At 38.5% G+C, this 22,418-nt stretch overlaps 1 protein-coding gene and 1 long non-coding RNA gene across 4 annotated transcripts in view; one reads left to right on the top strand and one right to left on the bottom strand.

The window, feature by feature from the left end:
• LOC144288918 (uncharacterized) overlaps window positions 1–22,418 on the bottom strand; it is a 255,559-nt gene that overhangs the window by 227,069 nt on the left and 6,072 nt on the right. For 2 of the 3 annotated variants that reach the window (XR_013356980.1, XR_013356979.1), the window contains exons 1-2: window positions 14,806–15,197; window positions 7,081–7,919 (exon numbers count right to left, since the gene is read on the bottom strand). Coding sequence is in view for 1 of the 3 variants with exons in the window: in XM_077856953.1 (XP_077713079.1) it covers window positions 7,081–7,122 (42 nt within the window). In the remaining 2 variants the exon portion in view is untranslated. Of the gene's footprint in view, window positions 1–7,080; window positions 7,920–8,529; window positions 8,589–10,501; window positions 10,597–14,805; window positions 15,198–22,418 lie in introns of those variants that run through there. The other variant, XM_077856953.1, reaches the window with a different exon arrangement.
• LOC144288919 (uncharacterized) overlaps window positions 1–22,418 on the top strand; it is a 47,297-nt gene that overhangs the window by 10,454 nt on the left and 14,425 nt on the right. The window lies entirely within an intron of this gene.

Consider the following 22,418-nt stretch of genomic DNA (forward strand, 5'->3'; position numbering starts at 1 on the left):
AACTTGATTCCTAGCTTGAAAGACCTCATAGTCTAATAAGAAAACTTACTTGAAACAGCTAATTGCAATATCATATGATAAGTGCTATAATAAAATTATATGCATGGAACAGCCGTAGAACAAGATAGAAGGGTCAGAATGATGAGTTTTGAGTTGGATCTTTAAGTATGGGATTGAGTTAATGGATAGTTGACTGGGGGTGAGGAGTTAGGAAAGAGCATCGTAGGTAAATTTATAATTATTTCACTTTTATTAACCTTATTGGGTAGATATATTTTGTTCAAAATTGCTCTGAATCCTTTTGGAAAAGATATGGGAAGATGATAGGTGGCAAATTTCCATACCAATGGAGTCCTATGCAGTTGGGCAAAAAAGAGGCAGGCAACCAATACAGCCTGATCATAGATTCAAGAATAAAAGGTGCATCCATGTTGACACAAATAGCAAGATATCACTCACTTTTATGGCAGAGTAATGTCCCATTTTATGTATGTTCTGCAACTTCTTTATCCATTCATCCATCTATGATGGGCACTCAGGTTGCTTCCATATCTTAGCTATTGTAAATAATGCTGCCATGAATATAGGAGTGCATATATGTTTTCAAATTAGTGTTAAACCATTTTCTTTGGGTCAATACCCAATAGTGGAATTACTGAATTGTATGGTATTTCTATTTTAAATTTTTTGAGGAACCTCCATACTGTTTTCCAACAGTGGTTGCACCAATTTATATTCCCACCAAGAGGGTTTCTTTGCCTCTACATCCTTGCCCACATTTGTTATTTCTTGTCTTTCTGATACTAGCCATTCTGATAGGTATAAGGTGATATCTCATTGTGATTTTGATTAGCATTTCCCTGATGATAAGTGATGTTGAGTGTTTTTATGTGTCTGCTGGCCATCTGGAATAGCATTGTATGGTTACAGAGGGTTGATACACTTGTGGTGAGCATAACACAATGTATAGAGTTGTCCAATCACTATATCTCATACCTAAAACTAATGTAACAGGGGGATCCCTGGGTGGCTCAGTGGTTTGGCACCTGCCTTTGGCTCAGGGCATGATCCTGGAGTCTCAGGAAGTCCCACAGCAGGCTTCCTCATGGAGCCTGCTTCTAAAAAAAAAAATAAAATAAAAAATAAAACTAATGTAACATTGTGTATCAACTATACTTCAATAATTTAAAAAAGAATAAAAGAGTACATTTACTTGCAAATCCAGAGCTCTTAAATGTCCAGTTTTTGGGTTTTGTTTTGTTTTGTTGTTTAGAGAAAGAGTGTGTGAGCAGGAGGGGAGGAGCAGAGGGAGAAGGAGAGAGAGAGAGAATCTGAAGCAGACTTCATGTCCAGCATAGAGCCTGACTTGGGGCTCAATCTCACGACCCTGAGATCATGACCTGAGCTGAAATCAAGAGTTGGACACTTTACCCACTGAGCCACCCAGGTGCCCCATGTTCGCTTCTTGAGTTAGTGTGGAGCTTTTCCTCTTCATCTTTCCTCATTCCCCTTTTTCTCCATGGTCACACCATATATTTCTACTCTCTGAGTGTTCTATCTGTATATTAGCATAAATCTCAACAGATTCTTCTTTCTTAATATACTAGAGATAAATGTAATTCAGTTCAGTCATTTAACTTACCTGCAGTGACTCTACTTTTTCTCACATAAGGAAATTTATTACCTTAAATGTTGAGGTGGTTGCACTGTATTGTTGCTAATGGTGTACAATTAGCCTATGTTCTAATCCTCCTGTCTGGTTCTCATTTCTTGATGTTCTCTTTGCTTTGTGTGGAGTATAGAGTAAAAAGCATGGACTTTGGAGTCAAATCTGACTTTGAATTCATGCTCATGCACCTACTAGCTGTGTTATCCTGAACAAGGTATTTAACCTCCCTGAACTTCAGTTTCCGCGTATGTCAAGTGATGACACTAAAATCAGCTTTTTGGAATTGGTGACTTAATATACATGAGGAGTCTTGTACATTGTATATGGTGGCTTCAGTACATGGTTGCTGCTACTGAAGTACCAATGCTTCCACACTATTCATCTTATTGTCAAAATCTTAAACTTCACCCTTGCTCTCACGAAGTTTTTTCAAGGGCATTATATAGACTAAACATCATGCTTACTTTTAAAGAATTTCTTTAGAAGTCCTCCATTCCCTGCACATTCCCATCCCCACTTTTCCAGCGATTTCAGCTTCCCTTCTCTCCTACCTAGGCAGCCTCTCCCTATCTGCCAAGTCTTCCCCAAGTCAAGATCCTACCCCTCTGTTCTATTTGTGCACATTGGAACATAAACTCCCCAGGGCAGGAAACTTGTCTTTCTACATATTTGTCAAGTATCATGTGCATTTAAGGAGATAAATAAATAATAAATATTACACAGTCAGAATAAACGTGTTAAATAAATACCTTGGGTATTATCTCTAGGTTCTAATTACACGAAATCTATGGACATGAGATGTATAAATAGAGGGCTGGCTACAAAATAGTAAAATTACATTTTTGGTTGCTTTATATTGGTAACAGGCTGTAAGTGTGGATGAGTAGCCTACAAATTTCCTATCCTCCACTCCCTAAGAGCAGAGCCTCAGCTATCAGTCACGTGGGAGATCATACCCATATTTTGAGCCATTGCTCAAAGATTAGCCCTGTACATTTTCCTTCCCCTGTGATATTGCCCAGAGCCAATTGCTGAAACCACTCAGGTGGGCATTCTTTTAGCAGAAGTAGGTTGTGCTTTACAATTCCTTGCCTGTGCCTATGTTATTTATTTTCTTTTCTTCTCTCTCTCTTTTTTTTTTCAGTATAAAATCTTATTTATTTATCAGTCTGAGCATTTCTACCCTTAATACGTTATTTCTTAATTGTTTTATAGGTCTGGCTCTCTTTAACTAATCTCTAGGCTCCTAGAAAATACCTTTACTTCCCTTTATTCGCTCGCAATATTGATCACGTAATCTGTGCTACAGAATTACTTTGTTTTCACTTGGAAAGCCCCCAGAAGATGGTCCCTCCTTGTAAGGTTTTGACTAATTTCTCATTTCTTTTTAATGTTTTCAAGCTGTGTATATAAAATATTGCCAACATATAGACAAGAATGAAAACATAGTATGATACTTATGTAGCCAGTACCTGGATTAAACAAATATTCATATTTTACCATATTTTCATCCACCCTCTCCTTTGTGTTTAAATGTTACAAACACAGAGAAAATCACCCTCATTCCTTCTCTTTCCCTCCATCCCTCAAGATATCTTTCAGTTGATGTAGTTCATTCACATCTAAGATTTTTAACTAGTACAGGCATAATGATCTATAAACTATGTACTATTGTTTCATGTGTTTTAAAATTTTACATCTTTGGTGTTATTGTATATATATCATGCTGCACCTTGCTTTTTCCATACAAGAGTCTATTCCTGAGATTAGTTCACCTCAATATTCATGGATCCAGTTCATTCCTTTTAGCTCCTGAATAGGAGTCCATGGATTGATCCACCCATTTGCCTTTGGAGGGGCAGTGTGTAATCATTCACATCTTTTGATGTTCTAAGCAGTGCTGCAGTGAACATTGGTAAACATCACTCCTGGGGTATAAACTTCTGCAGGATGTTTGATGGATAACAGCTTAGGTTCTGAAGCCAACTACCCACTCCAGTTCCAAGCTCTACCACAAAGACCCAACAGTGCAGTCTTGAGCATGTATCTTAATTTCTCTGTGCCTCCTTCTGTAAAATTAGAACAATGGAAGCATTTTCTTCCAGAGAATAAAGCAGTGAAAACAGCATCTTCACCAAGGAAGTACTCAGTATACAACAACAGTTATTATTGGGGCGACCACCTAGGTAGGAAGAGGGTCCGAGCATCTTTGGCTTTACAAAGTATTTCCAAATTGATGTCCAAAATGTTGTACCAATTTACATTAACACCAGCACTGTTTGACTTTCTGTTCCCTACATCCTTTCCAGGACTTGGCATTAGCAGGGATGGCTCCCTAATCTTTTCAAATGCAAGACAATCCAAGAATGAGATGAGAGAATGGGAGGAGGCAGAGGTGTGCTGGTAATAAGTAATCAGAGAGAGCAAATGACCAGCAGGAGCAAAAGGAATGGGCTGGGAGGATTGCAAAAGTGGAGGAAAGTGAATTCTTTTAGGTAAGAAATTTAAAAATCATTCAGAATCAGACTCAGGGAAATTGGAGCTTTACAGAAAATAAGGAGGCATGGTGCTAAAGAATAATGTCAACAGACAGAGTGTGTGATGTGAGTAAAGCAGAAACTCAAAAGAAAACAGGCCTTTTGGGAATCTGTTGGTGATTTCTCCAAAAGGTCTGTGAGGTGGTATAAGTAGGGACAGGGCAACTCTTTCTGAAAAGGGACAAGGCGAAAGAGAGAGTAGCAAAATGTCAGAGTTCGTAGAGTAGCCGAGGTGAGGAGATGGAGTTTCAGGGAAAGAAGTCAGTTGGCAGAACTATTTTTTTCTGGAGACCGAAGGACCAGAGTCACCCATATGATGCAGTGTCAGCCTCTGCAGCATCTCTCTGATTTCTTTCTTCTGCTTGGCTTCTGTGGGCTCTGCTGCACTGCACGTGCTGATTTTCTCATGCTCGCGTGGCTACAGGGGCTGTCGGTGGTGTACTGAACTATTCCTGCTTATGAATGCAAGAACTAAGGCTCAGATGATTCACTAACCTGCTCAAGATCACGCGTCTTGAAAATGCTGAAACCAAGACCAGAGCCTAGGTGTTCCAATGCCAAGCCTTAGTCTTGGAAATCCTTAGCCTTAGCCATGAAAAGAATTCATGGTCATCTTAAATCTTTCAACCTCAACCCTAAAGAAGGTCCCATTTTTCTCCCAAGACAATCACAACTTCTCCGTTTGACTTGCAAGGACTTCCACTAGTTGGCACTTGTCGCTCAGTCCTCTTTCCCAAAACACTCCTGGCCATACTTTCATGGCTGCACCCAAAAGCATGTCTTAGCTGATTCATGAGGTCACCAAGTTCATTCTCACCTCTGTGCCTTTGTTCCTACTATTCCCCTCTCTCAGAGACACAGCCCTCCTTTCCTCGTCATTGCTATAGGCCCTGTTCAAGGCTTACACCTTCTGCGATGGCTTCAGTGCACACTCTTTGGACTGCCATACTGATGTTTCATCATGAAACATGATTCCATTGTACATTCTCTCAAATTATCCTCAAATTGTTACCCTATGCCACGAAACACAAAGCAGATCCCTGGAGGCAGTCATTTACTTGCTTTGTGTTTTCTTACCCACTCTTTCTTGTTATACAGGAATTTTTCAATTACCCTTAGCCTAACACTGAACACATATCAGGCGCTCCATAAATACCTGATGACTGATGAAATATAGAAGGATCACAATTAATAGGAGATATGAAATACAAAGACTTCGGAAGTTATGATAAAATCGGTAATCAAGGATCCCTGGGTGGCGCAGCGGTTTAGTGGCTGCCTTTGGCCCAGGGCGCGATCCTGAAGACCCGGGATCGAATCCCACATCGGGCTCCCAGTGCATGGAGCCTGCTTCTCCCTCTGCCTATGTCTCTGCCTCTCTCTCTCTCTCTCACTGTGTGCCTATCATAAATAAATAAAATAAAATAAATAAATAAATAAATAAATAAATAAATAAATAAATAAAATCGGTAATCAAGATAAAAGCCTATTGGGCATGGTAGGAAATTTAAATGACAAAGTTATGAGGCAAACTGGTCAAAAAGATGCAGAGGCAGAAATCAATACCAGACCAAACCATCCCATTTTCTGTTCCCTCTATGATGACTCTGGTTTTCTGGTACTCTGCATTATAAGGGAAGTGACTTCTATTCACAACTTAGCAAACAGGCTCACCCACGCTCAGAAATAATCAGTATTATCTGCAAATGAGGATCACATTGTGTGTTCATGCAGCCAAAGCTATATTTAACATTTTATGAAGTGATGCAAAAGATTTTGTGTGTATTCTATTCCAATTTAATGATCACCTTGTTGGTGAAGAAATATCAAGAAGATCCTAGCCTCTGCTCTTGGGGAGCTGAAAATGTGTGTGATTAGGGTAAAGTACTCCTTTCTATGCACAAGTAACATGTAGACAAAGCCAAGTTCATATAACACTAGAAGTATTTCCATGTTGAGGTGATACTGATAAAAAGAAATAAAAACAATTATGTGGAAGATTTCCGAAACAAAGTCTGTAAATAAGATGAACTTAATTTCATGGCGAGGAAAGAGGAAATATCCTAGTGTGTACAAAGTTGGAGAAGTAGGAGCCAATACTTTAGCATAGTGTACCTGGTAAGAGTACAGTGATGGTAGTAGTGGTGGTGATAGTAGTAATAGTAGTAATATTCCCATTTAATAATGGGAGATGAATGGCTGGACACTTACACTAACTTGCCCTAAGTCATAAAGCATGTTACTGGCACAGCTAGGAGTGGTATTTTGGGAACACTTTACATCATGAAACACTAAAGCTGTATGTTTTTTCAATACATGCCAGGACTCCTAGGAACTTCTTGGACTACAATGAGTAGAAACTAAAATGTATGCTTAAAAGGCCTGCTTCATAAATATTGCAAATGACTGGACAAGGAGCCTTCTTATTCCCCTACTGCAGGCAATCAGAGTATTTAAAAGGAAAAAAAATAATCATTAGCAATGTTTCCCGAGGGAGAATATAGACTTCAAGCTTGTGCCAGAATTCCACATTATTACCTGAATTCAGAGATTATGGGTGTGTTTTGCCCACACCCTGCATTTTTGGGAACACAGGCCCTGCTGTTATGTAAGAAGATAACGTGACTCGTCTCTTCATGAGAGAGCCCTTATTCTGATCCATAATATATTTCTTTTCCTTTTTTAAAAGATTTTATTTATTTATTCATGAGAGACCAGAGAGAGAGGCAGAGACACAGAAGCAGGCTCCCTGTAGGGAGCCCGATGACGGACTTGATCCCAGGACCCCAGGATCACGACCTGAGCCAAAGGCAGACGCTCAACCACTGAGCCACCCAGGTGGCCCCATAATATGTATTTCTTAAATGTGCTTACCTTAGCCATGCTGACAGATGTATCACTCAGATGGACACACATCTATGCATCTTGATGGCTGCCCACTCCTGTAAATGCTAGCTCTTACACAAGACAGGAAAACCACTTGGAGTGACTGGTCTACTTGTTTTCATCATCTACAGAACCATAGAATGGGGAGGACTCAAAATAGAGGAGTAAATGGTTTTAAATACAATATGCTTTTTGCCCCAGACCACAGCCAAGAAGAGCCCCATGCACCACGTTACAGTATGGGCCTTTGTTAAGACTTCTATTTCCCACCTGTATTGCTTTTTCTTTTTCCAACAACAGTCTGTCTCTGTGCCAGCTCTAAATAACCATAAATTTTGTTCTTATAAACCTTAATGAATGCCTGGCCAAGATGCTGTAACTATTGGCTTCTACGTTGGAGCATAAATGGAAAGGAAAAAAAAAAAAAGTGTGCACAGTGAAAAACTGGATAAAATGGAAAAAAGATCACAGCAAACCCAAAGTCGCAATTTGCCTTTAATGTGAAGGAGGCCTTGTTTTCACGGTGTGGCAGCTTTCAGGGGTTTTAATCTCAAAGTGGCTGATCAATTTAAGGTAAGTGGCAGGCATTTGGCCTGGTTCCCAGGCTTGGCTTTGCTGCTCTGAGAAAAGAAAGGATTCAGTCAGACACACAGACAACAGGCATCATCGGCGGCTCCCACATTCCAAGCATTTTAACACAGATTAGGTTGGCATGATTCTACTGTTTACTGAAATCTCCTAGGTGTTGCATTTTTCCCTCTCCTTGCGTGGTTATCCGAGATGGTTTTCCCAGGTCAGGACCTTCATATGCCAAATAGCTGGCAGGGCTGTGAAGGGAAAAAGAAGAGCATGGGTCAAGACTTCTGATTCAAACGCTATTTCACTTGCTCCCTGCAAAATCTGAGACTTCAGACAGCAGGTAATTGAGCACTGAACTTTTTGCCTTAGGCGTACATCGAGACAGGAACTGTTTTACATGCATTCCTGAGAGGGGGGGGAACGAAGATAATTTCTTTAACAAGGACAAACTTAATTCAGCTAGAAATGCCCAATGGATTAACAGGGTGATTTGTGGTTATTTTCTCTTCAGATTTTATAAGCCTGAGCCTTTTATATACGTGGAGCAATATGGCAACCGATACAGTCCATGTTTTAAATGAACATTTTCACATGAAATGTTCTTTACTTTTTCAAAGCAGTTAATATTAAAAGAGCTCATGGATCCCTTACCATTATCTCATTTTTTATTTTAGCCAAAGGGAATTTTCTTAATCCACTTGACCTGAGTTAAATAAAATAGGCATTCAACTGATCCAACCAAAAAAAAAAAAAAAGTGTTAGTTGTCTTTCATGTACTTTTTTTGGCTATATTATGCCTTATGGAAATTTTATATTTTAAAATATATTTTCATAGTTTCTAAAAATACTTTATCTCACCTTAATATAGTCAACGCTTTTCCTTTAATCATCCTCATGACAGATTTCCTCATTTTTTTCTAAGAATATTATTAAAATAAATAAGATGTATTTCAAAAATAATTTTCCAACCATTAAACTTTTCTTTCTTTCTTTCTTTCTTTCTTTCTTTCTTTCTTTCTTTCTTTCTTTCTTTCTTTCAAGATCTTATTTATTTATTTGTGAGAAAGGGTGAATGAGAGAAAGCACAAGTGGTGGAAGGAGAGGGAGAAGTGGACTCCCCTGCTGAGCAGGGAGCCTGGCAAAGAGCTCGATCCCAGGACCTGAGAATCATGCCCCGAGCCAAAGGCAGATGCTCAATGGACTGAGCCACCAAGGCACACCATTATTAAACTTTTCAAAGGCAATGTCCAAATTATTTTTTTTTTTTTTTTTTTTATTTATTTATTTATGATAGTCACACAGAGAGAGAGAGAGAGAGGCAGAGACATAGGCAGAGGGAGAAGCAGGCTCCATGCACCGGGAGCCTGATGTGGGATTCGATCCCGGGTCTCCAGGATCGCGCCCTGGGCCAAAGGCAGGCGCCAAACCGCTGCGCCACCCAGGGATCCCCAATGTCCAAATTATTATACTTAACATACCTGCTTAACATTTCAAAAATTTACATTGACAAAATTCTTCCAAAATCAACATTTTTGCAGTTGAGTAATTAATTAAGAATGTGTCTAGGAGGGCTGCATGTATTTTATGCATTTATTTTAATTTGTGTTATTATATGTGCAAGTGTGATTTTAAAAATCAATATGGGATTCTTCATGGATTAGAGGAAAAAAAGAGATAAATGGGATGCCTGGAACTGAAGCAGCCATCTTGCAACCATGAAGAGAGCTAGCCCAAGACACCAAGCTGGCATACTGAGGGTGGCAGACAGGGAAGATGAAGAGACCATGGCTCTCAATTATGTCATTGAGCTGCAGAATCAATGATCCTGGAAATTGGGACTTCATCTTATATAAGATAATAAATTCCCTTTCATTCACTTACCAATATTTGTTGAACACCTACCATGTGCTCTAGGCACCCTGTCCTAGATGCTTGAATATCTCAGTGAACAAAATACATAAGAGTCCTGCCCTGTGGAACTAACATTCTAGCCAAGAAATATATTAAAATAAAAACATAAATAAGAAAGTTCTACTGTATGTTACAAAGCAGTAAGTGAATAAAATGTAAAAGTCGAGCATAGTAAAAAGGAGACAGGTGTTGGTGTTGAATAAAGTGAAAGTTGGCCAGCCTCACTGAGGAAGTGAGATATGAGCAAATACTTGAAGGAAATGAAGAAATTATTCTTTAAGCCGGTGAGAAGTAGGTTATTTGGTTTTTAATTTTTCTTATTATTAAAAACCCTCTAAATGAGAAGGTGGGCCAAGATATATGGATTCTTGGAAGATATCTAATGCCAGTTCCACTCAATTCTTCCAAATCCCTGTGAGCCAGAACATGTCTTTCTTTGTTTAAGTTTGGGTTGGGTTTCTGTCTCTTGCCACTGAAAGAGACAGGCTAGTAAATTTAAGTTGGTCACAAATAAACTAGTTCTGGTTCCACGGAGAAGTCCAAATAGATACTGGTCTGTAATTCCATCCTTTTTTTTTTTTTTTTTTTTTATGATAGTCACAGAGAGAGAGAGAGGCAGAGACACAGGCAGAGGGAGAAGCAGGCTCCATGCACCGGAAGCCCGACGTGGGATTCGATCCCGGGTCTCCAGGATCGCGCCCTGAGCCAAAGGCAGGCGCTAAACCGCTGCGCCACCCAGGGATCCCTGTAATTCCATCCTTTATGCCATGAGCTTGCTTTTCCATACTGAGGATGTCTAGGCATCCATAAAAAACATGACTTAGTAATCCAGACAGAGTGCTATTGATGAAAGAAGAAATAAGTCAGTGGCAGAAAACAGAGAGCTTGTAAATAACTCCAATAAATGTAGTTAACTGACCTTTGACAAGCAACAAGGCAATACAATAGAGAAAAGACGGTCTCTTCATCGAATGGTGCTGGAACAACTGGACATCATATGCAAGAAAAGTAAATCTAGACACAGATATTATAGCCTTTACAGAAATCAACTGAAAATCACAGAGGTCAATATAAAACAAAAAAACTACAAAATTCCTAGAAGATGACATAGGAGAAAACCTAGATGACCTTGAGTTTGTCGATGGCTTTTTACAGAGTCATTATCCATAGGGGGAAAAAAAGGTAATGTAGACTTCATTAAAATTAAAAACTTCTGCTCTAAGGGATCCATGGGTGGCGCAGCAGTTTAGCGCCTGCCTTTGGCCCAAAGGCGCGATCCTGGAGACCTGGGATCGAATCCCACATCGGTTCCCGGTGCATGGAGCCTGCTTCTCCCTCTGCCTATGTCTCTGTCTCTGTCTCTCTCTCTCTCTCTGTGACTATCATGAATAAAAATTAAAAAAAAAAAAACAAAAAACAAAAAAACTTCTGCTCTATGAGAGACAATGTCAAGAGAATGAGAAGACCAGCCACAGAATGGGATAAAATATTTGCAAAAGACACATCTGATAAAGAGTTGTTATGCAAAATACACAAAAACTCTTAAAAGTCAACAATAAGAAAACAAACAACTTAATTTAAAAATGAGCCAGGGGCACCAGGGTGGCTCAATCAGTTAAGCATCTACTCCTGATTTCAGCTCAGGGCGTGATCTCAGGGGTGTGAGATGGAGCCCCACACTGGGCTCTCATTTGCCTATGCTCTTTCTCCAACAAACAAACAAACAAACAATGAGCCAAAGACCCTAACAGACACCTCGCCAAAGAATATACACAGCTGAAAAGTGAACGTATAAAAAGATGCTCAACAACACATGTCATCAAGACAATGCAAATTAAAATAGCAATGAGGGGCACCATCTGTCTTCAGCTCTGGTGATGATCTCCAGGTCCTGAGATGGAGCCCCTCATCAGGTTCCCTGCTCAGCAGGGAGTCCGCTTCTCCCTCTCCTCCCTGTTCATGCTCTCTCTTGCTATTTCTGTCACTGTCTCTGTCTCTCAAACAAATAAATAAAATCTTTAAAAAATAAAAATAAAATGGCAATGAGCTACCACTACACAACAATTTGAATAGTCAAAATCCAGAATATGGATGATACCAAATGCTGGCAAAGATATGGAGCAATAGGAACTCTCATTATTGCAAAATAGTGCAGCCACTTTGGAAAACAATCTGGTGGTATCATGCAAAACTAAGCATACTCTTATCATATGATCCAGATATTACAAAGGAATTGAAAATTTATGCCTACACAAAAACCTATACACACATGTTCGTAGAAACTTTGTGTTCATAATTGCCAAAACTTGGAAGCCACCAAGTTGTCTTTCAGGAGGTTAATGGTTAAATAAACTATGATACATCCGGTCAATGGAATATTATTGAGTGCTAAAAAGAAACGAAGACATAGAAGAACCTTAAATGCATATTAGTGAGTGAAGAGGTAAGTCTGAAAAGGCTATACACCAGATGATTCCACCAATATGACATTCTGGAAAAGCAAAACTATGGAGACAGTAAAAAGATCAGCAGTTGGGGAGAAATGAAGAGGTGGAGCACAGGGGATTTTTAGGGCAGTGAAACTATTCTAAGTGATACTGTAATGGTTGATAAGTAACATTATGCATTTGTCAAAACCAAAAAAAGTATACAACACTTTTACAGGGTTCACACTTTCTTTTTTTTTTTTTTAATTTTTTTTTCTTTATTTATGATAGTCACAGAGAGAGAGAGAGAGAGAGAGAGAGAGAGGGAGGCAGAGACACAGGCAGAGGGAGAAGCAGGCTCCATGCACCGGGAGTCCGACGTGGGATTCGATCCTGGGTCTCCAGGATCGCGCCCTGGGCCAAAGGCAGGCGCCAAACCGCTGCGCCACCCAGGGATCCCGGGTTCACACTTTCTCACAGTGATGAACCCTTATGTAAACTATGGACTTTAGTTAATAATACATTAGAATTGGTTCATCAGTTGTAACAAATGCACCTCACCAATGCAAGATGTTAGTAATAGGGGGAACTGGGAAGGGGGAAGAAATATATGTTCTTTCTGTTCATTTTTCTGTAAACCTAAAACTGCTTTTAAAAAATAAAGTCTATTAAGGTGCCTGGCTGGCTCAGTTGGTAGCATATGCAGTTCTTGATCTTAGGGCTTTGAGCTCAAGCCCCACATTGGGTATAGAGATTACTTAAAAATATATAATAAAAAAATAATAAAGTCTTTTTTTTTAAAGCACTAAACAGGGATCCTTGGGTGGTGCAGCAGTTTAGCACCTGCCTTTGGCCCAGGGCGCGATCCTGGAGACCCGGGATCGAATCCCACATCGGGCTCCCGGTGCATGGGGCCTGCTTCTCCCTCTGCCTATGTCTCTGCCTCTCTCTCTCTCTCTCTCTCTCTCTCTCTCTCTGTGACTATCATAAATAAATAAAAATTTTAAAAAAAAAGATATTCAGTTCTGATTGTGTCAGATTCACCGTGAAGTGTTCTCTTTTAAATAAATAAATAAATAAATAAATAAATAAATAAAGCACTAAACATAACAGGAAAGATTGGCCATACAGACTTCTTACAATTTAAAACGTCTTTTCATGGGACACCTGAATGGCTCAATGTTGGACATCCAACCCTCAATTTTGGCTCAGGTTATGATCTCGGGGTCATGGGATCAAGTCCCATTGGACACAGTCTGCTTGTTCTTCTCCCTCTGCTCCTCCCCAATTCTCTCTCTCTTTCTCAAATGAATAAATAAAATCTTTAAAAAAATAAAACCTCTATTCATCAAAATATAACATTAAGAGAATGAAAAGACAAGAAGTAATGTGGAATAAGACACTTTACATGGATAAATCATACAAAGGACTATTTCTAGACCATATAAATATCTCTTATAAATTAATAAGAAAAAATTGACAGACTCAATAATTTTTAAGAGAGGATAAAAGACATGAATAGATTTTTTACAAATGAAAATATCCAAATGGCCAGTGACCATGAAAATATGCTCAGCATCATTAGTTATCAGGAAAATGCAAGTTGAAAATAAAACAAGGTATCTCTACACACACTCCAGAATGGCGAAATTTTAAAAGGTTGACAATACCAAGTATTAGAGAAGATATAGACTGCCAGAAACTCTTAAAATGCTATGCAAACTGGCAAAACTACTTTGGGAATTTTGTTGCCAAGAAAGGTAAGCATACATACACCTACTCTATAACTCAGCAATTCAACCTCTAGGTGTAAATCCAAAAAAAATGCATACATATGTGCACAAAAAATACTTACAAGAATATTCATAGTACATTATTCTTAATAGAATCAAATGAGAGGGTACCCAAATGTCCATTAACAATGGAATGGGTAAATAAAGTATATGCATAACACAATACAGTAGTGAGTTTGTGTTACACATATTTCTATGTGTAACAACATGGTTGAATTTCAAAGATATAACATTTAGCAACAAAAAGAGTACATACTATATAATCTGGTTTATTTAAAGTTCAAAAACAGGCAAAACTAATTTATGGCAAGAGAAATCTGTGTAGTAGTTACCTTTGGAGATGGGACACAAAGTAGGCCTTTGTAAAGTTGGTAATGATTAATATCTTGCTTTGTGCGATAATCAAGCTGTATACTTAAGATTTGTGCCCTTTCCAGTCAATATGTTAAATTTAAATAGGTAAAACTAAAGATACATGGTTGCCTAAATCAACCAACCGTAAATTAAAGCCATGAGCCATAAAAATTCCTAGGTTACATTTAATCCTACCATTGCAATAAAGAATTATTTCTTCTACATTACCATTCAGATGGGGTCACTATATGTGAATCTTGAAACTAAGACTCCAAGCTATCATTCCTGACTCTCTGGTAAATGGCAAGAATTTCCTCACACCAAAATTCACTCTACTATAGACACTCCAATATTACTCTGATGCCCAACAAATTATTAATAATAATAGCTAACATTTTAAGGACTCTTACTATGTGCTCATACTGAGTGCTTGCATGTATATTTATTTGCATGCATATATATTTAAGTCTGTCATTAACCCTAAGAGACAGGTATTACTAAGCTACTTTACAGATGAAAAAACAGGTTAAGAAAACTTAATAAATGTTCCTCAGGTCATTGAATCAGTCAACATCCTTAGTTACATTTAAAAGCAACCAAAAGTTCAGTTGAAGCAAAAAAGAATGTATTGAAAGGTCATTGTGGGGTACCTGTGTGGCTCTGTCAGTTGGGTGTCTGCCTTTGGCTCAGGTTGTCATCCCAGGGTCTTGGGATTGAGCCCTGCATTGGGCTCCCTGCTTAACAGGAAACCTGCTTCTCCTTCTGATGCTCTCCCTGCTTGTGCTCTGTCTCTGACAAATAAATAAATAAAATCTTCAAAAATAAATTTAAAAATAAATAAACAAAAGGTCACTGCATAACTCCCAGAATTGCCAGGATGGTGAGTTGAGGCCTCTGCAGTCATGAACCATGTCCCAAATCAAGACATTGAAAGTTAATGCCCAGCACTGGACAGGACGATCCACTCTGCCAGCCAGAAACTCAGACACAGCCATCACCAGAACTGCCACCGCTCTGCAGGGCATCACCAGAACTGCCACTGTTGCACCAACGAGGATGACTCAGTTTCCACTGCACCAATCACATTAAGAGCACACAATTCATGTCCTAGGGCAAAAAGGAATGGTATGTGCACATTTCTAAAATCAGAAGTGCAGGGGTTCTGGCAAGCAGGGATCTGAACCCAGCTGGATTGCCTCCAAAACCCAGGTCCTCAACTCCTATGCTAGGCTGCCTCCACTTGTGTGATGTTACTTTACCATTTGAAGAACCACATTAGGCGAACAAGTATGAAAACCTCCAACAACACTTCATGCCACCATACCATGTAGATCAGAAAGCTTCAACAATCTCTTGCTTGACTAATTCAGAAAGACAGAATAAAACTACTCATATGTAAATTGAGCCTCTAAAATCAAATGCTTCACTAAAGGCAGGCACAGAGGACCTGGTAGGACATCTCATCAAGACCCACCAGGCACCATGTGAGACCATGTGGCCACATGCTGACTCAGATTGGCGGTGGAGAAGGCGGGCCACTTCTGAGTCACCAAGACCACATCCTGCCCCTCCCTCATTTTTTCCCCTGGAAGCTGCCCATCAGTCTTCTTGCTGAGCTCTCCACCCAGGCATGAGGCTCAGGTATTTGTAGCACATGTCTATGAAGCTCAGAAGTCCCATTTTCCAGGAACATTTGGCCCTGGTTCTGTCAGGGGCGTCTGGGTGTGAAGCTGGCTATGACTAAGTGTGAAACTAAGAGTCCGCATGAAGACTCTGGGCTAGATTCTAATCCTTTCTTATTTTTCACTGTGTTGTGGCAGGCACAACATAACTAACATTGCATATATTTGTGTTCTCCCTGAAAATTGTGCCATAGATGCGTATTCATTATAGCCAGAGACGAAACAGGCATTTCATCCTGTTCTGATTCATCTTAGAAAAATGTGTGGTAAGCAATTCAAAATTCCCCTCCCCCCCCATCTACTTTCAAATAAAGAACAAGAGGAAAAGTCTTCTTCTTCTTTTTTTTTTCTTTTTTGGTAAAGGCAATTTAGTAAAATTTGTATCTGTTGGGGTTTTTGTTTTGTTTTGTTTTGCTTTGTTTGAGGTTTTTTGGCTTCCACTGAGGACAGTAGTAGGAGTAGGATAACAAAAGCTGAGGTACTCAGTAAATGGAGAGATGTGAATGTGGAGGAGTCTGACCTTTATTCTGTAGGCAGGAAGTAATTCATACAGGTCTTTTTAATCTAATTTATTTTTAACAATTTTTAAGTCAAATACAAACAAACAGAAAAGTAAATTTAATTTAGAAAATAGAAAATAATAAAATCTGTGCAAGTACCACAAGTGACAGGATGAAGGTGGTAGCTAAACAGTTGACCCTCAAACAATGTAGGGGTTGGGGTGCTGACCACCTTCCCTCAAGCCCTCAATCCCCACACAGCCAAAAATCCAAGTATAACTTTTGACTCCCCAAAACCTTAACTACTAAGGTTAGATTCTGTTGACCAAAAGCCTTACCAACAGCAGTCAATTAACATATATTTTGTATGTTATATGTATTATATAGAGTATGCTTACAACAAAGTCAGCTAGAGAAAAGAAAATTAAGAAAATCGCAAGGAAGAGAAAATACATTTATAGGATTGTACTATGTTGAAAAACATCCATATAAAAGAGGACCCAGGCAGTTTGAACCCGTGTTGTTCAAGGGTCAACTGTACTACGATGGTAATCATTTTGCAATTTATAAGTATATTGAATCAACACATTGTATACTTCAAACTATACAATATTACATGTTAATTATATCTCAATAAAGCTGGGGAGAAAAAAGAAATAAGAGATTGTGAGCACTAGAAAATTCCCTAGTGGCATTTAAAAAAATTATGATAATAGAGACAAAGCATAAAGCATATATGTCAGTTTAACATGCTGTCCCCTTCAAGGCCATAAAGTCTAAGATCAACAGCATCCCAAAGGTCTCCTGAATTCACCGCACTAATCACAAGTCCCTTCTTCACTCAGCTAAGGCAATTACTACCCTAACACCTGGAATAATCATTTCATTTCTTTTTTTTTTTATGGTTTTACTACCTAGCTATGCATCCCTAAATAACACATTTTAATTTAGCTTTTTTTGAACTTTAAGTGGCATCATACTTTGTTTTCTTTGTTTTTTGCTTCTTTTACGTAAGAATATTTTTTGAGCCATCCATGTTAATGTTTGTACTCTATAGTCCATTCACTTTCTTTATTGTAAATATTCCATTGCATGAATATATCACAAATTGTTTATCCATGTTATATTAGTTAGACATTTGTGTTGTTTCCAGCTTGAGGCTGTTACAAACAATGCTGTGGTATATTTGTATGTGTGTGTGTGTGCATGTGTATAAGAGAAAAAAGAGGATTAGGAAGATCTATCTAGCAGTAGTGTGTAAGTTGCACTCAAATAAAGAAGGATCAGGGAATTCAGTGGGGTTCATCAGTCATACAAGACTAACACTGAAAGTTAGTGATTAACAGAGTGAATAAGAGACAATAGATTCATAGGAGTAGTTCACCAAGTAAAAGTTATACTTATTTAAAATTTTAATAAATACTGCTACATTTCATTTTTAAAGGCTTTATTTTAAAAAAGGCTTTGAGACAGCCCAGGTGGCTCAGCGGTTTAGTGCTGCCTTTGGCCCAGGGCATGATCCTGGAGACCCTGGATCAAGTCCCACATTGGGATCCCTGTATGGAGCCTGCTTCTCCCTCTCTCTCTCTCTCTCTCTCTCTCCCTCTCATGAATAAATAAATAAAATCTTTAAAAATAAAAATAAAAAAGGCTTTATCAATGTATATTCTCACTAAAGGATTGTGTATGAATGAAAATGCCCATTCTTCTACATTTTTGTCAACTTAAGATATAATCCACCTTTTTAAATGTTTGCCAAAATTATCAGGAATATTTTAAATTTTATTTTTTTTAACTTTAAAAATGTAAATCTTTTTACCTTTTATTTTCTTAATTCTTAGTGAGTTTGAGCATATTCTTACATTTTTCCATCAGACTATTGTATTTTGTATATGAATTTCCTATTCATATCTTTTGCCCATTTTTCTATCAGCTGTTTCTTGACTTTCTTGTTGATTTGGGGGAACTCAATAAATTTTGAATATTAATACTTTTATTATCTATATTGTGAATATATCTACCTATCTATTGTCTTTATGTTCACAGTGTCTTTTGCTGTACATATATATTTTAATTTTTGATGTATTCACTTGGCTAGGATACAGTATCTAGTTATTCAAACAAATACTAATCTTGGGTTTGCTGTAAAGGTATTTTTCAGATGTAATTAAAACCCCTAATCAGTTGACTTTAGGTAAGGAAGATTATCCTGGATTATCTGGGTGAGCCTGATTCAATCAGATGAAAAGACTTAGAAACAGAACTGACGCTGTTCCCAAAAGAAGATATGGTCCCAACATACTTATGATATTCCCTTTCTGAAGACCTGCCCTGCTCATTTCAGACTTTCTTAACCAGCCCCAACAATCACACAGATCTATATATCATCTATCTATCTATCTATCTATCTATCTATCTATCTATCTATCATCTATCTATCTAATATTTTTATTTATTTATTTTCCCTATTGGCTCTGCTTCTCAGGTTGAACCCCGACTGATATAGTATAATATTTTTACATAGCCAGTCTACCATTCTTCTCATTTATAGCATCCTGATTTCATGTCTTGCTAAGGTAGGTTTTATACAAAGATGTTCGCAAATCATGTTCATGCAGCCTTGGCAGTAATGGCTAAAAACTGAAAAGTTCTCCTTCATTCCCCTTGACCATACCTTTCTCATCTAAAGATACCTATTGTCAATAAGGGAGGGGGGATATATTTTACTGGCCTACATTTTTAAATTTTTTTATTTTACCTACATTCAATTAATTAACATATTGCATATTATCAGTTTCAGAGGTAGAGTTCAGTGATTAATCAGTTATATATAACGCCAGTACTCATTATATCAGGTGCCCTTCTTAATGTCCATCACCAAATTTCCCATTCCCCTACTCCCCACCCCTTTAGTAACCCTCAGCTTGCTTGCTATAGTCAAGAATCCCTATGGTTCATCCTCCTCTCTGATTTCATCTTGTTTTATTTTTCTCTCCCTTCATTTTTGCTCCTCTGTTTTGTTTCTTAAATTCCACATAGAGTGAAATCATATGATAATCATTTTTCTCTGATTGACTTATTTTGCTTGGCATAATGCCCTCTAGTTCCATCCATATCATTGCAAATGGCAAGATTTCTTTCTCTCAAGATTTCTTTGCATGGGGGTGCAAAGATACAGATGCAGTGAAACACTGGAACACCTGCACCCCAATGTTCATAGCAGCAATGTCCACAATAGCCAAGCTGTGGAAGGAGCTTCGGTGTCCATTGACAGATGAATGGTTAAAAAAGATACGGTATATATATATATATATATATATATATATATATATACACAATGGAATATTAGCCATTAGAAAGGATGAATACCCACCATTTGCTTCCACATGGATGGAACTGGAGGGTATTATACTGAGTGAAGTAAGTCAATTGGAGAAGGACAATCATCATATGGTTTCACTCATAGGGGGAATATAAGAAATAGTGAAAGGGATTATAGGGGAAAGGGGACAAAATGAGTGGGAAAAATTAGAGAGGGTGACAAAACATAAGAGACTCCTAACTCTGGGAAACAAACAAAGGGTAGTAGAAGAGGAGGTGGGTGGAGGGATGGGGTGACTTGGGGACAGGCACAGAGGAGGGCACTTGACGGGATGAGCACTGGGTGTTATACTACATGTTGGCAAATTGAACTTCAATAAAATAAATAAACAAACAAACAAACAAACAAACATGGGGGTGCATGTGCCCCATTGAATCACTATGTTATCTCCTTTGAATAAATACCTAGTAGTGCAATTACCGGGTGGTAGGGTAGCTCTACTTTTAACTTTTTGAGGAAACTCAAAAAGTTTTCCTGTTTTCCTGGCCTGCTTTTTATGTAAAACCTAATAGTCTGTGTGTGTGGGGAGGTGGTATGTGTAGGGGTGTAAAAGTCTACAAAGTTTCCCAGAAGAATATATCCTAATTTAATGACAATAACTATCTGTAGATGGGGAAGGGTTGGTAGAGACAAATGAAAGAGGACTCTCAGGGCTCTTGTACTTTTGATTGTCTAAATCTTATACAATGAGAATCTATTTGTATTTAACTTGGGTCTTTTTTTTACCATCTTAATTTATAAGTACAGTTCAATGCTGTTAAATAAATACACACAGTGATTATTTCAAAGGGCAAAAAATACTTCATAAAAGTTATCAACAATGACTGCAATATTTTAACGTTCAGTGACCAGGAAATGACTTCATTGAGATAAATAAATATGCCAAAAGCAAGACGGTTTATTACAAGCATTACCAACTTCAAAGTCTTTAAATACCTGGCTTATGTAGAAGAGAAGATAAAAGAAATGTTGAGTGTGGTGTCTACCTAGGGTGCACACTCTTGGCCTAAATTTCAAAAGCCTATATAGTCCAAATAAAACATACCTCCAGGCCAAATTTGCCTTATAAGCCATATGTATATCACCTTTGCAACTGTGTAGGAAAAAATGAGGTTGCTTTAAAACCAAGAGTGATAGAATTTGAGCCTTAGAGAAATCTAAGAATCACAGAAAACTATGACTCTAGAAAAAACATTTGTCATGTTTTTAAATTTGAGTTGAGATGGTACAAGAATGGATAGTAGCCTGAGAATACAAGGTTGGCTCAACAGCCAACAATCAAGTAATGTAGGTTGAAAGATGTTGGTAGAGTATGAGGATCCTAGGTTTTCCTCGTTCCATGAATACACTAGATACCTGTCAAATCATCCTAAATACCCAGTAACTTACCTGAAAACTGGCAAACAAACTTCACAACTAAAAGTAGAAAAAAGACTCACATCAAAGAAGGTAGGAAGTATGGAGATGCAATTTGGGAGAAAAATAGTTCATAGCCACTGCAGAAAGGATGGAGCCACAATCACAGAGAAGGACAAGAGACAGACTAGCACACAGAGGGGCACATAGAGAAAACAAATCTGCATAGCAATTGGCTTGGAAAGCAAGAGGAAATGAATTTTTTGATTTCTCGCAACCAAAAGAGCTTAAAGCCTGGAGTTTTAAAGATCAGTGGACATGGCTGGGATACAGCCCAGAGGGCATTGCACTGATCTTGGAGAGAAGCCAGGCAAACAACCAGTAGACATACAGTGTGCATACAGCAATCTGAAGTGCACCTGGCACATATATTGGGGAGGTTATTTGATCATCTTGCAGTGCATTCCAGGGAGACAGCATTCACAGAGAGACCCTTCCAGGAACAAAAGTACAGTCCAGTGCCATTTTCCCCTCTTGCCCCTCAGCATAAGCACCAGGCCATCTGCAAGAACCAGCACAGCACCAACACTTATTACCTAACTTGCTTACACTAAGTCCTGCCCCCACACACCATGGTGGAACTGCCTCTCTTAGTTATGTTTGCCTCAGTAACAGCACAACAAGCCCCCTCCTACAGAAGATCAACCCAAACTCCTGCTCATACTATGTCTCCCAACCCAGGAGTTATGTAAAGCTTTGGTTCTGGTGGTGGTGGTGACAGGTCTCATTTCATAAGCAGAGAACACCTAGTTAAAATATGCCACATTCAGGCCAGGGACCAAACACTGCCCACAAAAGGCAAAGAGAGCCTCTGCAGACAAATTGCCTGAAGGATAAAGTGGCCAAGACAAAATAGCAGAGCACACACAGCACACATTGGAGATACTCCTGAAAACACCAAGCCCTTAAGAACAGGAGACACCACATGACAGGACACTACAGTATTTCTTCTTAATAAGACCATTACCCTCAAGAACAGAGACATAGCTGACTTCCTAACACAGAAATAGACACAGCGACTTAGACAAAATAGAAGACAGAGAAATTTATCAAGAACAGAGACATAGCTAACTTCCTAACACAGAGAAATAGGCATAGAGACTTAGATAAAATGAGAAGACAGAGAAATGTATCTCAAATGAAAGAATAGGACAAGGCTACAGCCAGGCATATAAGCAAAACAGCTATGAACAACATGTCTGATAGAAAAATTAAGGTAATGATCATAAGGATACTCATTGGAATTGAGAAAAGAGTGGAAGACATGAGTGAGACCCTTAATA

Source organism: Canis aureus, chromosome 18 (assembly GCF_053574225.1).
Source record: "Canis aureus isolate CA01 chromosome 18, VMU_Caureus_v.1.0, whole genome shotgun sequence".
Taxonomy (NCBI): domain Eukaryota; kingdom Metazoa; phylum Chordata; class Mammalia; order Carnivora; family Canidae; genus Canis; species Canis aureus.